This window comes from Talpa europaea, assembly GCF_964194135.1.
Source record: "Talpa europaea genome assembly, chromosome: 4".
In the NCBI taxonomy this organism is placed as follows: domain Eukaryota; kingdom Metazoa; phylum Chordata; class Mammalia; order Eulipotyphla; family Talpidae; genus Talpa; species Talpa europaea.
In genome coordinates this window covers 49,586,698-49,601,862 of record NC_140070.1, presented here as the reverse complement: position 1 = coordinate 49,601,862, position 15,165 = coordinate 49,586,698, and the positions used below count along the sequence as shown (strand labels likewise).

Genomic DNA, 15,165 nt, shown 5'->3' with positions numbered 1-15,165 from the left:
CCACTAGGGAGGTCCTGGGATTTTATTTTTTAATGCATATATTTGTCTGAGGGAGAAATGACATCATTACAATATCAGGTTTTGCATCCAGAACCAGAATACTCCAGTCTTTCATCTTCTATTGTATTCACATTTAGAATCATAAACTTGGGCCTCCTTGGTGGCCTAAGAGTTAAGTCTCAGTGCTATCCCCACTTTGGCCTGAGTCAATCCCGGGCCAGAGAGCTAACCCACATGGTGCAGCAGACCTCTCCTTTCTCGCCCGATGCTCCCCTTAGCAATGTGTTTCAGTAGATCTGCCTGTTCTGCTCCCCACTCTGTCTCTGATGAATTAATTCTCTCACCACCCCCACCTCTGGCCTATATCCGAGTTCTTATATACATAAATAAATCTAAAAAAAAAAATCATAAACTTTATTCTGCAAGAGACTTTCACACTTTCTGTGCTTTGTGGGATCTGCAGTTGTTAAAAATAGTATTTCAGGGCCTCCTCATGGCGTAAAGGGTTAAGCACAGCACTATGAAGCAATCCGCAGGCTCTGCAGCATGAGTTCAATCCCCAGCTGGCCAGGGAGCTACCCACATGGCGCAGCAGACCTCTCCTGACTCTCCGGCTGCTCCCCTCAGCAGTGTATTTCAGATCTGCCTGTTCTGTTCCCTGCTCTGTCTCTGGTGAATCCTCTCACCCCCCACACCTCTGGCCTGTACCCCAGCTCTTGTATGCATAAATAAATAAATCTTTAAAAAAAAAACAACAACTGTATTTCACTTTCTAGACAACTTTGCTACAATCTGTTACTAGTTCCAATGGTTAATTCTCATAGTTATTTGCATACATTTATAGCCACCAAATAATTTTTGTCCTTACTCCCCATCTGCATCCCCTTAACACTTATTTGACCTCACCGACAAGGGCCTCCAGCACTATATTAGGCATTAGTGGTGAGAATCTCGCTCTTGTTCATGAACTCAAAGGAAAGTTTTTCCACTGAGCATGATTTTTGCTGTAGAGTTTCGCAGAAAAGCCTCTATCAGACTGAAGAAGTTATTTTCTTTTTTGGAGGGAGGGAGGAAGGGTTTGCTTTAATCTGAAAGAATTACTTCCAAGAAAAGTCACATACACAAAATTTCAGAATAAAAAACTAAAAATTATTAATCAGATGCAAGAAAAGAAAAAGAATTATTGTGTTACTGTACTATCTTTTTGGGATTCACTTACCCAATCTTGACGCTCTAGGATTCACAGGACAGGCATGTAAACTACAATGGAAAGCAAGGCATGCCTATCCCAAATGCAGGGCACACATGGTCTCAGTGCCTATGTGTTTTCGTTATGAAATACACACTTTGGGCGGCGCCACAAATCACACAAGCCCATGAAGAAGTTATTCTCAATTCCTCATATTTCAATGACCTTCCCTGTGTATAGGTATTGAACTCTATTCAATGCTTTCTCAAATCTGTTGAGACACTCATGCTGTATTTTCCCCTTTCATCTATTAATGTGGCCAACTTAAATGAAGGTTCTTTCTAAAGCAAAACCATCTCAAGTTCCTGGGGTAACCCCTCCCTTGATACATTTAGCCTGGTATTTAGGTTTTATAAACTCAGGATTCAAAGTGACACCTACAAATTTTGTTTTTATATAGTTCATATATAGTTTTGGTATAAAATTTTTATAATAAAGTAGAATTGGAATGGGACAGCTTTTCTGAAACGACTTATAAATATAGGAATTATTAATCTATGCAATATATCTCACCTATAAAACAATCTTAGCTGAGGCTTTTGGGGGTGGCTAGTGGTGAGTTCAAGGTATACTTATTTCTTATTGTGGCAATTCTGGCATTTATATGTTTCTACAAATCCATTTCATCTAGGTTTTCAAGTGTATTCATATGTAATTGCAATTATTTTAATATTTAACATCTATAGTTATTTCTTCCTTTTTTATTCCGCATTTCCTTTTCTATTTTTTTTTCTTGGTCAAACTTGACAAGTGTATTGCTTATTTTATTAATCTTTTCAGCTATCTATCCTTTTTTGTTAATTATTAACAAATTATATTCCTTCCCCCTTCCTTTAAAGTTTGTTTGTTCATCCTTATTATTTCCTTCCTTATTTCTTGATCTAACTGCTGTTCTTTTCCAAATTATGTTTATTGAAGTAAAGTAGGTTTACATCTTTATATCTGCTTACAGTTGAACCCTACAAGTCTTAGATTTGTATCTTATTTTCAATTTTTAATGTTTTATAACTTCTAAGCTATAAATTCCCTTATAACTTTTCACATTGTTTTTATTCCAGATTTTTATCATTTCCTTTTTTTCCACTTCCTCTTAAACAATTATTTTAAAAAATAGCAATGTTTTAAAATATCCAGAACTGTGAGATTTCTAAAGCTATATATTATTGTTTTCTAATTTTATTTCTTTGTGGTCTAAACAGCCTGTGAGATGCAATTCATTGGAATATATTGATAATCCCTTTGTGTCTTAGTACATGATTAATTTCTGAAACTGTTCTATGTATGATCAAGTTATTAATCATGTCCTTCTAATAGTCTTTATCCTTGCTTACACAATTGATCATTTTCAGAGAATATACTAAAATTTCAAAATTCAATGGTTGATTTATCTACTCCATGCAGTTCTGTTATTGTTTATATTTCAAGTGTATAGTACATGTAAGTCCATGATTATTATATCCTCTTAATTACTTCCCCTTTTCTAATCTTATCACATCTATCATTATGATATACTTCAGTTACATTCTATTTTGTCTAATATGAAAATTGCTGCTCCAGCTTTCTTTTGTTTGAAAATTGCCTAGTTGTATCTTTTTCTACCCTATTTTCAACCTTTTTGAGTTCAGGTTATCTCATGACATTTACCATTCACCTTAATCCCTGACTCGCCACATTTTACAGATAAGGAAACTAAGGCTCAGAGGTTACTTACATACAAACACCAGCTGCAGAGTGCTAGAGTGACTCAGACTGAGACTCAGATTGAGATCTTATAACAAAGTTTGTGCTGTCTCATTCCACCCAATTCACTCCTTTCAGGAAAACTTCACATACCTGGTTTCCTGTTTTACAGAAAGTCTAATTTACAGCACAGTACTGCCCTCGCAGACATGAGTCCTTGTCGACAGGCCATGCTTTACAGTGTGCAGAGGGCATTCCCTAGACACTTTCATTTGATCCTAATGCTTTAGAAGCTAAACAGTAAAGATGGGGTTATCCTCATTTTACAGATGAGGAGGTGTTCAAAGATCAGTTAGTACTTGCCAAGATGGCCCAGGTGACCAGAACTCCAATCTTCTCACCTGAATCCAACCTTCAATTCTTTCATTATTTCCCCCTAAGAACAGAGTCACCCAGCAAGTTCTCTACTGGCTTTCCCGGTACCTGTGGCTCTGCACTTTGGGAGACCACTGAGAAGGGAGAACAGAAAATGAAGAGAGTGTTACACAGCAAAGTGTTTTGGGCCTTGTGTTTTGCTCACTAAACAAAGCAAAGGCAGAAAAAGACAACTCACTCTCAGAGTGCCAAAGTCACTGAGGTTTCCAGGACCAGCTTGGGAGGATGTGTGCTGGGCTGGGGAGGGCGTGCTCAACCCTCTGCAAAGCCAAGGGCTAGACTCAGACAGTGGTTCTTAAAAGTTCTTGTACAAAACACTACCTGCAGAGCTCATTAAAGTGTGGATCCTTAGTCTGGGCCCTCTGATTCAGGAGGGCTAGGGAGGGGCCTGGAGACTTGCACAAGGTCCCAGGTTTTTTTTTGATCTTAAAGGGCCGTGGGTGAGGGTGTGGGAGAATGAGTGCACAAGACCTCCTAGGCTAGGGGACCTGCTCAGATCCTGGAATAAGGTGGTTCCTCTGCCCCCTGGGGCTCCTGACTAGTGTTCCAAAGTCAAGGCCTATGTCTCCAGCTGTCACTCCTGAGACAATATGGTTTTGTCACCTAATTCTTAGCAGCAGCCTATGGACCTCAACTCATTTACAAACGGAGTATCTTTTGCACCGTAAGGAGCAAGGGGAGAGCTTGCTGGTGAAAGCTCTTAGGGTACCATGATTTTGCCTGGCTCTGACTGCCCTTCCCCCTAAAATGGGAGCTACACCCCCTCCTAGCAGCTTTTTGTAGATAGGCAGCAGGAGGTGCAGTCAGAGGGGCGCAGGTTTCTTCAGATCGAGAGAAGCGAGACTGTTCGTTCCTGTTCTGCCCAGAGCTACAATCTGGGCAATTAAAAAGATAATGGACATGAATCCACTTCTGAGTAGAGAAAATTTCAACACTCCAGACAAATTCATTCCCACAGAAACTTGAACACTATCTTGACCCATGTTTTACAGATGTGAGCAATTCAGAAAAGCAGGCCCAGAAAATTCTAGTCACAGGACCCACATTTAAGTCATCAGGATCTTGGTTGCCTGCTGTACCCCTGCAGGCCCCTTGGAGAAGCTTAAATAGAAAGGGCCTCAGCCCCCTCCAAGGCATCCCTAGGTGCGCACACCTCTCATTTCCATCAGCCTCCGGGGTGAGGAAACACACACACACACGCACACACACCCTTTTAGCTGGGGATAAAAAGAAGAGCATACCTCTTCTTTGCTCCAAAAGGTACTTTCATAAACACACATGCTGACTTAACCAATGTTGCCAACCCCTCCCCAGGCTTCGCGCAGGCTGATATTTTAATGGAGCATTATTAGACATCGTCTCAGGAGTGGGAGTACTTAGCACTTATTGAGGACAGACAGATTGTAGACTCGAGCCTAAGAATTTCAGGCCACCAGAAGCTCACATCAGGCAGCCAAGTGCTCTACTGGTAAACCCTCTAGGAAAAATGATTCCACAGTAGTGGGGAAAGGAGCACAGCCATGGCAACATCCCGTCAGGGCTGGGCCTAGGCAGGCCCAGAGATGACTGCTGTTAGGCTGGAAGGACTGGACAGGAGTTTTTGACCCCCAGTCCCTCTTAGGAGGCAGGGGGTGGCAGGCTTCCCATTAGTGGCCTGCCCGTCTCTAGGTGAATCCTGCTTGTTCTCATGGGGACATTCGTTCCTCCCGCAGAACCACACAGAGATAAGATATGTATAAGGACACATGTACACAGACAAGTGACCGCGCGTGCACGCACACACGCACGCATGCATGCACGCGCGTGCGCGCGCACACACACACACACACGCGCGCGCACACACACCCTTTTAGCTGGGGATAAAAAGAAGAGCATACCTCTTCTTTGCTCCAAAAGGTACTTTCATAAACACACATGCTGACTTAACCAATGTTGCCAACCCCTCCCCAGGCTTCGCGCAGGGGTGTCCTACACAGGAGGCCATGCTGGGCTTCAGGCTGGTTTCTGTTTTCCTATCAGTAACTGCTCTGTGGATGTCTATAGGGGTTCTTCCTCTACCAGTAAACAATTCCTCAATTTTACTCTCCTCCTGATATAGCACAATCTTTTGGCCTGCTCCCTACCTCCTCAGCCCCTCACCTTTTTACCTCTATTCTTGGGAAGTAAACATTTAACATGAAAATTGCCTTTAAATCTGCCCACTTTTCTGCTGAAAATTCCTAGTTAAAAGTGCTATAAGGGAAATTCTTGCTTTGCCAACTTGAAGTTCTGTCCAGCATGGATCTGGAATCCACAGGCTTCTGAACAACAAGCCCAGCCTGCAAACTGGCCTCAGGCACTGGGAACAGGTTACCCCCGCCAGCTGCCATCAGAGGCCAGAGCACTGATGCCAAGGGCCCACTCCTCTGTGAGGAGTAAGAGCTGAGAGCAGTCATGTTTTCAAGGATACCTGAGTGTAATGCTAAGTTACTTAACCAGTTAGCTGTGTAATACCTAGAGGTTAGGAAAAACTTATCTTCCTGCTTATCAAACTAATGAAGGCAGAAAATCAAAAAAGATAATACTCAAGGATGACAAGGCCTCATAAGGTTGGAATGAGAATCTTTAAAATGTTCATAAGCTTTGATATTATCAGCTTAATGTACACAAATCTGTAGTAAGGACTTGGGAACCATGAACTGAGTTATATAGCACACATTCCCTGCAACAGATCATTACTGGGAGACTGCTGTGCATGAGGCCCTGAACTGGGAGCTGAGTGTACAGAGAAATATACTTGGCCTTAAGAGAACATTCAGTCTGGAAAGAGAGTCAGACGTAAAAACAGGTAGGTGCAAATCGACTTGAGAAGTGGAGTGAGAGACACGCTGAGGGCACTGTGGGGGTTGAGACTGGCCTGGGGGTGCCTGAGCTTGGGCCTGGAGAGCAACCAAGGGAGCCAGACTGGCAGGTCAGAGGGAAAAACTCCACCCTTCTCGGAGAGCCAGACAAACAGGGCAAAGGTGGAAATAACTGAAATAATCATGTTAGAGAGATGGGCACGCAACTGATGAAGGCTACCATAATCCTGAAAATGTTTTTGGAGAATGTTATAGTTTTAAGAATATAAAACATGGGCCTCCCTGGTGGTGCAAGGGGTTAAGTCTCAGCACCATGAAGCTATCCGTAGCCACTGCAGCATGAGTTCAACCCCCAGCCAGGGAGATACCCACATGGCACAGCAGACCTTTCCTGCCTCGCCCACTGCTCCCCTCGGCAGTGTATTTCAGTAGATCTGCCTGTGCTGCTCCCTTCTCTGTCTCTGGTGAATCCTCTCCCCCTCCCCCCCACCTGGGGCCTACACCCCAGCTCTTATATGCATAAATAAGTAAATTTTTTAAATATATATATATACATATATATAAATCATAAGAAAAAAAGGGTTTGAGATTTTTAAAAACTGTTTTCATTTACTTTCTATGCAAAGGAAGTACCCCAAATATAATGATGTGTCTCTGGGAAGAAGGCTTTTAAATGCTTATTCAGATTTCTTCTCTTAGGCTATTTTGAAATATTCTATAATGGGAATATGTTCCACTTTTATAACCAGAAAAACCAGATTTTTAACCACTTAAAAAAGTAAACACAACATGGACAAAGGAATGGAGTGGGTGACTCTGGGGTCTTATAACCTACTGTGTCCCAGATAAGTCCCTTGGCTGTTTCACTTAGGATGTTTTGAGGACTAATGACAGCTGGACTCTTGGGGCAGGACTTTTCAGGTGGGAGTGGCCATCTGTGCTCCTGACAGGCTTGCAGGAGCTGGGCCTGACCTCCAGCCTGAGGGACTAGGCTCATGCCTCTGCTTCACACAGGGCGTGTGTGACTTTGTCCTTTTACTAGTTCCCACTGGATCCAAAGACTTTTTTTTTTTTTTTAAGATTTATTTATTTATTTATTTATACATAAAAGCACTGGGTAGAGTCAGAAGCGCGGGAGGGTGAGAGAATTCACCAGAGCCAGAGTGGGGAGCAGAGCAGGCAGAAGGACCGAAGTACACTGCTGAGGGGAGCAGCGGGCGGCAGGAGAGGTCTGCGCCCCATGTGGGACCCTCCTCCGGTGGCCGGGGAGCAGCCGGGGATCGAACTGGCGCTGCAGAGACTGCGGGCAGCTTCGCAACCCAGCGCTCAACCTCTGCACCACCGGGGAGGCCCTGGATCCAAAGACTTTTTAATTCCCTCTTCACTATTAGCTGTGAGGAGGTAGAAGAAAACAGAGATGAATTTCCTCAAGCACATGAACACTTCTGGGCTGTAAGCACTAGGTTTCCAAAGATTCAAAAATCCTGGAACTCTGCCAGGAGAAGTGACTCCAAGTGGAGGGGAGGGAGAGGAGTTGAAGAAGGATAGGGTGTGCCCTATCCCTACTCCTCCATGGAGCTGGACTGTGGGGTAGCCCACACCTCCCAGCAGCCCCGTAAAGCTGCTTCCAGCAGTCCCACCAAAGTGCCAGCTCTGCCTGTCATGGCCTGAGTCAGAAGCTCAACAGAAGCAGGGATCAGTTCTCCACACCCAGCTGCCAAGGGAGAGGGGACCGTGACAGAGAGAGAAGGCTGTCCCACCGTGGCCCTGAGCCTCACCACCACGTGACCGCCCAATTACTCAGGTCCCCAGGCAGTTGGCTTGGGGAATAGGTTGTTGTGGGCACCCCTACCCCTAAGCTCCTGCCCCGTGTAAGTTAAGCAATGGGCACTCAGGTGAATTTGGTTCTCATCAGTTACTAGAATCAGTTCATCCCAAGGTGAGCTGATGAGCTCAAGTGACCAAACCTGGGGAAATTTGGGGCCCAAAGTTCCTGCTTGTAGCCAGCATCACCACAGTGCCACTTGCCCCAGGAGACCTCCTGGGCCACTTCCAGGCTGGGGTAGGTTTCTTTGACCCTTGCACTGCCACCTTGTAAGACATATCAGAAAAGTTGTTCTCTTGGATCTGAGTCCCAGGGGTTCCTAGAGGTCAGAGACATGTCACCTGTGTCATGGCACTCGGCCTGATATTGCCAGCCTGAGGTAGATGTTTGCTGACTGAGTAAAGGAACAAACACATGGATGCCTGAGATCCCTCTCCTGGGCCTGGAGCAGGGAGGCCTGCATTCTGTGCCTCTTATTGCCCAATCCTGGCCCAGCACCTAAGTCCATGAAGCATCACTGAGACATGGGGCAGAGACCCAAGGGCATGACTAAAACTGCTGTGCCTCTTCCTTCCTGAGGATGGGCCAGATATATGAATGACCTCAGGGGCCATAGGAAGGAAGTCCCTCAGCTCTGGGAGGCCCCCAACCTACTGCTGTTTGAAAACAGGTTCATAGCACTGATTCCAAGAATTGAGCTTTGTGATTATTTGGGAGTGCCCAGCTTCACTCAAAGCTGTCATTGCTTCGTTCCCCTACTTAACAAAGTACCAGTGCAAGGCAAACCATGAGAGCCTGTGCCCTAGAAGATTCTGCTCCACTCCAGGAAAGCAAAGCACTCAGTCCTGGTCATCGGCCTGAATGGCTGGGACAGAGGCTTGGAGGGGACTATCCCAGGGGGAGAGCAGCCCAGGGTGCTGCTGTGATCCTTGGAACATTGGCTTTGGGGGAATGGTTCACCTTCCACTGGTGCTCGCCTTAAGCCAGCACCTCCAGGGTGCACCCAGTCAGATAGTGGGTAGACAAGAAAGATTTGAGGAATAGGGCCCCATGGGTATGTGGCACCAGGAAAAGTCAACCTGGGACCGATTAATGAAGGCAGATTCCTATAGCTTCCACGACTCCATAGGACTTCCTAAAGCCTTGTTATTTTCAGAGAGGAATTAGGACCATCTTAATATGAGTCAGGCTCAGAGTCCAAGTCCATACCTGCCACCGTATCACATCAGCAACTGCCCCCCACCCCATCCCACAGATACACAGGGTTAATTGTCCCTAACAAAGCTGCCAACTGATTGCTATCAGCCGGCAGGAGAGCAAGCGGAGCCAGACCTGAGACCGCAGACAGACAAATCGCCAGGTTTTCTGACAGTTCTTCCCCTTCTCTATGTAGCCTCAAGCCCTCCTGACACACCCCACCTGTCCTGGAGCCAGACGGGACTCACCATTCCTCGCTACTCATACCAGCCCCACTGCAGGAGGGGCAAAAAAAAAAAAAAAATCTAATAAACTAACAATCATCCAGTTGGCCCTACTAAAGGATTTTAGACACCCCATAAATGCTCTCACAGCAAAGGGCCAACTGGTGCTGGGCCCCTGGAGTGCTGCCTTCAGAGTTTCAGCCAGGGGTCCATGCCACGCATGCACGGGAGATGGCAAGCAAGCTGGCAGCAGAGGCCACCCCAAGAAGGCACTTGAGGAGCCCAGAGCATGAAGGGGCAGCTCTGCAGATTGCAGGGGGGCTGTTTGTGGAGCACCTGCGGGATCCTGTGAGCCGACAGGAGCAGGTCCCAGGAAGAGCCCGGGCCACACATGGACTCTCCGTACATTCTGCCCACTCGCTCCACCCTCCACTGTCATTAGATCCACAGAAACACGCTTTCTGCTGGGGCACTTGGTGGCGGGTTCCTAGTAGGCAACGGTAGTTAAGAGGCCTGGGGAACTCGCTCTGGCTCTGGTGAATTCTCTCACCCTCCCGCGCTTCTGACTGTACCCAGTGCTTGTATAAACAAACAAACAAATAAATAAAACATGCCTCTATTTAAAAAAAAAAAAAAGAGGCCTGGGGAACTGAGGGGGCTCCCGTGACGGCCCCCACTGAGCTCTCCTTGCACCTGAGTCAGCAAACAGCTTTCAGACACTCAACCCACCTGACTGTGGAAACTGAGCTTCCCAGCCCTACCTGGGTGGCGGGGCTGCGATTTCACCAGCTCTGCAAGATTGGGGCTTCACTCGTGTCACTGTGCTGTCTACTGCCCCCAGTCCAGCCACGGGGGGGGGGGGGGGGCATCAAGAAGGCTCTTAATTCTTTGAAAAATGTATCTAAAAATGTGTGAGAACATTCACATGTAAAGAAGGCAGCTGTGGGCCTCCCTGGTGGCGCAACGCTGTGAAGCTGTCCGCAGCCTCTACAGCGCCGGTTCGATCCCTGCCGGCCTTGGAGCAACCCACATGGTGCAGCAGACCTCTCCTGTCTCGCCCACTGCTCCCCTCAGCAGTGTATTTTGTTCAATCTGCCTGTTCTGTTCCCCGCTCTGTCTCTGGTGAATCCTCTCACCCTCCCGTGTGTCTGGCCTGTACCCCGGCTCTTGTATAAATTAAAAAAAAAAAAAAAAGGCAGCTGCTCTTCTGTTTAGAGGGTGAGTAGCAGAACCTGTGCGTGCTCTTGCCACGTGGCCAGGACGCCACAGGACTAGGGGAGACACAGGCTCTTTACCTGTGACCCCATTTAAGGCAGAAAAGTCCTTCCTTTGAGCTCTGTCTCACACGGAAGGAAAACTAGGAACGGTGCTGCCTGAAGTTTCACCAGAAACCACTCACTTTCACAGGTGGGACACTGAAACCCACAGAGGGACGGCAGCTCCGCTCCCCTGGAGCAGCAGCTTGGAGCAACGTGTGGAAGAGGAGTCCGAAGGGGCAGAAGAAACACTCCTTGACAGCTGACGGACAAAGCCAGCCCTGGCCTGACAGGGAAGAAGGCAGACCTCTCCGTTCCTGCTCAGCTTAGTCTCCACCTCCTCACAGGGACTTGGTGCAAACCAGAACAAGGTGCGCTCTCCAAGCAGCACACACCTTGACAAGCAGCAGATGGGCTGAGCAGGCCCCCACTCACTGGTACTGCTGTTCAGGGCACTTACTTGACTGTGCAAGGCAGGCCTGGGGTAGCAGCCACAAATGAGAACTCCAATTTTTCTTCAATCCTTTAACTACTGGTTTGCCAGCTGGTGATCGTAAGGCTATTTCTTGATACCAATAGAGGTCATAAGCCATCAACCCCACTTCCATGCAAGGACATCAGTTCTCAAAACGCAGAAGGCAAGCAGGAAGGTACATATACAAGGACAGACATCCGTGCTCCAAAATCACAGACAAGAGTCCTACTGTTCCCACCATACCCAGAGTCCCACCGTACCCAAAGTCTCAGGAGGCAGAGGGGGCTGAAGAATATCCAACCAAGGAAGTTCCAGGTTTTCCACATCACTCAGAGCTTGACAAGCTTCTTCACAGGTGTTCACACAAACAACCTCCCTAGACCAGCTTCTCATTCTAGATTTTCAATCCCAGTAATAGGTACCCAGCTCCCCAAATTAGAAAGTACCCTGGGTGACCCCTGAATCCTTCCCTTGCCCCATCTAGAAGCCACCTACAGCCCCACTCTGCACATCTCTCACCCCTTCCTCTGCATCCCCACTGTTACCATCTTGGTTCAAACAAATTTCCCAGTTGGTTTCTAGTTTCATGCCTTCCTCCAGCATGTTTTTACAGACATCCCAAAACCTTCCACAGCCTTGCAGCCTTCAGAATCACACCCAGCCTCCATTAAACCTGCCCCAAGTTGGCCCTGTCCATCAGCCTCAGCCACACACTTCAGTTAGGCCAAACCACAAGATGCTCCCTCATCTCCTGGCCATGCCACACCTCCACGTGGCAGTCCATGCGTCCCTCTGCTTGGAATGTCCTCTGCAGCATGACCTGCCTCAATCCAAAGCATTATCTAGGCATGGCCTCTGAACTGGCTAGTTTAGAGTCTGGAGAAGGCCAGGTCTTCCCAGGAAGCTGTGGTCTGGGTATGGAAACCAGGGAGAGTACTCTTCATCCAGGCCTCTGATTGGACCCCATTCAGATTCCAGTCTCCAGCTTCCCAGAAACCTCTATGGCAACTACCTGCTATGCATCTGCCTCCTGCCCCAGGCTGCCCTTTTGGTAGGACAGACACCATCACCTCCCTCTGTGTGTCCCCATACTCAGTCAGGTCAGCCTGGAGCGTGGTATATTTTCGAGGGTGAAAACCCAGAGGAACTTTGTGTTCTGTCTTACCCATCAGACTGAGTGCCCTGTTGCCAGGTTCCATGTTTCTTCTGGAATCCCCTTGCCCAAGAGCAGCCAGAACAGCTTGCGATGCTTTTACCAATTTCAGACACTTTGCCTTTGCATATAGCTGGTCTAGAGGCCTTGCTACCACAGGACAGGGAAAAAGGAATGTCATGTGGAGGCTGCACACGCCCACCTCATGGGCCGAGGCTGCCATGAAGGTCTAAGCAGAGGTCTGACAGGCAAGGAATGACAACAGGTCAAAGCCTGCTCTGGGCCCACACTTTTCAGGATCACAGACCCCCCGCGGAATAACCAGGATGATCAAGGTCTAGGAGAGACAGATCACAAACACCGTCCCCATGGCTACTACCCTAGGAAAATGGTCAGTGTGCTTTTTTATTGTGCACCCTTAGCAGGAAAACTCTTTGGCTTCTTCATCTCCAATATAAACCTAGTTTCAAAGCTTTGCTGGCAATTTATGTGTTAAATATTAGTGTTATGGGTTGAACTGTACCCCCAGCCCTGAGTTCATATGTTAAAGTCCTAGCCCCCAGAAGCCCAGAATGTGACTATATTTGGAAATAGGGTCTCTAAAGAGGGGATTAAGCTAAAATGAGGCCCTAATCCAGTCTGAGTGGTGACCTTATTACAGGAGGGAAACTGAACACAGAGAGGAAGACAGCTACCTACATGCTAAGGAGAGAAGCTTCAGAAGAAACCGCCCATGTTGACAGCTGATCTTGATAAATTTCCATGGAAGCTGCCCAGTCTGCAGGAATTTGTTATGGCTGCCCTAGCAAATAACATAGTAAGGCCTCATTCCTCCCTCTCCTTCTCTCTTTAAAGACAAAAATAAATGTAAATAGGCCCTTCTAATATTTTCTTCTCACTCCATTTTTGAGACAGCCATGGCCCAGTGTGAGGAACCCCTGGTCTGCTGGATTTGAGAGACTGGCCTCGGGCAAGAGATGATGAAAGGCCTGATGGCCTCTGGGCTTCTCCTGTCCTCAGTCTTGTGTATCTAGAAGAATCAGAGAAGCGGGAGAGCCCAGCACCCAGAGGCGTAGGTGTGCACAGAGCAAGTCTTGAAAACTGAAAGCTCCTCTTTCCGGTATTTCCCAAACTCACCCAATCCTAGGAGTCACCCAGGGTGCCTCTGCACCACCTGGGGGCTGTGAGGTGGGGCCCAGAACTTGTTTATGGTAAGTGGGCCAGGTGATGCTCAGGACTGGATGAGTTTGGGAAGCCAGGGTGCAGGCCCTTCCACTCGGTTTGTAGCTTTAGGGTGTGCGTGCCTCTGGGCGTGTGCGCGCCCCTACCGGGAGAGCAAGGGAGAGGCAGGGGTAACCCAGGGCTGTGAGCCCCTCAATGCCACCCCACAATCCCATCCCCCGCCCGGGGCGGTCCTCCGTCGGGGTCTCTCCCACAGCAAGCCTGCAGGTCTCTCACCGCCGCGCTGGTCTGAGGTGAGCCCTGCGCTCGCTCTTTGAATCAACAGGCGGGTGGAAAAACTGCCTTCTCCTTCCCTCCCAAGAAACTCTGCAGAGTCCCAGACGCCCTTGTTTTTCTCCTGGGTGTGGTTCGCCGTGAATTTTCTCCCAGGCTCTGGCTCTTAAGTGAAACCCAGTTCCGGGCTTCCCGCGCGGGCGCGTCAGGCACGGGAGTGAGGCTGGGGGGCGGCCCGTCGAGGGTGCGGACGGCCCCCCGGACCCGGGCAGCCGGCGTAGTGGGTGCAGGGTTCCGCCCGCCTCCTTGAGATCTGCGCGCCCCAAATCACACCCCCCCGCCGCTGACCGCAGCTCCCTTCCGAACCTCCACAAGCACCAGCCCCACCTCCGACGCCCGCCCGGCTCGGCTCACCCAGGCGGGCAGGTGCTGGCCTCGCAGCTCGCGGCTGATGAACTGGCGTTCGTTGTCCAGGAATTCGAAGGCGGCCGCCAGGCGCCCGAGCTTCCCACGGCGGTTCCCGCGCCACCACATCCACAGCAGGGCGCCGAGCAGCAGCCAGATTATGCTGAGTCCCAGGTAGCCCGCGAGGTAGACGGGCGCCAGGTAGAACAGCGCGCGCATCACGAAGGTGTAGAGCTGGGGCAACAGCTGGCCCGACAGGCGCGGCTCGGAAGCGGGGACGCGCTGGGTTCCCGGGGCGCCAGGGGCGCAGGGTTCCTCCGCTTGCATCTTGTCGCCGCCGACTTGTCTCTCCCGAGAGCTTCACCTGAGCCCCCCGCGCCTCGACGCCCAGGCACAGCCGTTCCACAAGCACGAGGACGGGGCCGCCGCGCCGCTCCCGCCCCAGGAGTCCTCAGCTCCGGGCCGCGCGGGGCGCTCGGCGCTGCACCAGCGCGCGAGGTGCGGAGCCTCGGAACGCACCGCACCAGCCGCGCGCCCGCGCTCCGCGGCCCACCCACGCCCGGCGCCCGCCGTCTCCACCCCCGGGGGCGGGCCTGGGGGGAAGGGGCGGGGCCGGGCCCTGGGCCAGGTGTCCCGGGCTGGGAAGAGGAACCAGCTGGCCTGGGCACCATCGGATCCCAGGTCCTGCGCAGGCGTCAGAGGAGGGCGCAGTCTCACGCATTGGTAGAGCTCAGGGTGGACTGGGTGATGCCCCAGGCGGTTTATGACTCACCGAGACATGTGGGCAAATGATTTGTCATGGATAAAAGTCACCTAAAACCTGCTTCCTGCAGTCTACAATATACAGTCTAGTTTAGACTGCTGGATTGACTCAGCCGGCCCACCCCAGCTCAGGTGGGCCTGGCCTTGGTCTGAGGCCGCCTAGAGTCCTGCATTGCAGCCTTCTCCTCCGGCATCCCTAAAGCTCAGAC

At 49.3% G+C, this 15,165-nt stretch overlaps 1 protein-coding gene across 1 annotated transcript in view; it reads right to left on the bottom strand.

Annotated features, from left to right (window-relative positions):
• The window catches only part of ESYT3 (extended synaptotagmin 3), a gene marked incomplete at both ends in the record, with an annotated part of 43,210 nt that extends 28,689 nt beyond the window's left edge, over window positions 1-14,521 (bottom strand). The window contains one exon of the mRNA XM_084231165.1: window positions 14,204-14,521. Coding sequence (XP_084087291.1) covers window positions 14,204-14,521 — 318 coding nt within the window. The remainder of the gene's footprint in view (window positions 1-14,203) is intronic.
• Window positions 14,522-15,165: the final 644 nt, after the last annotated feature.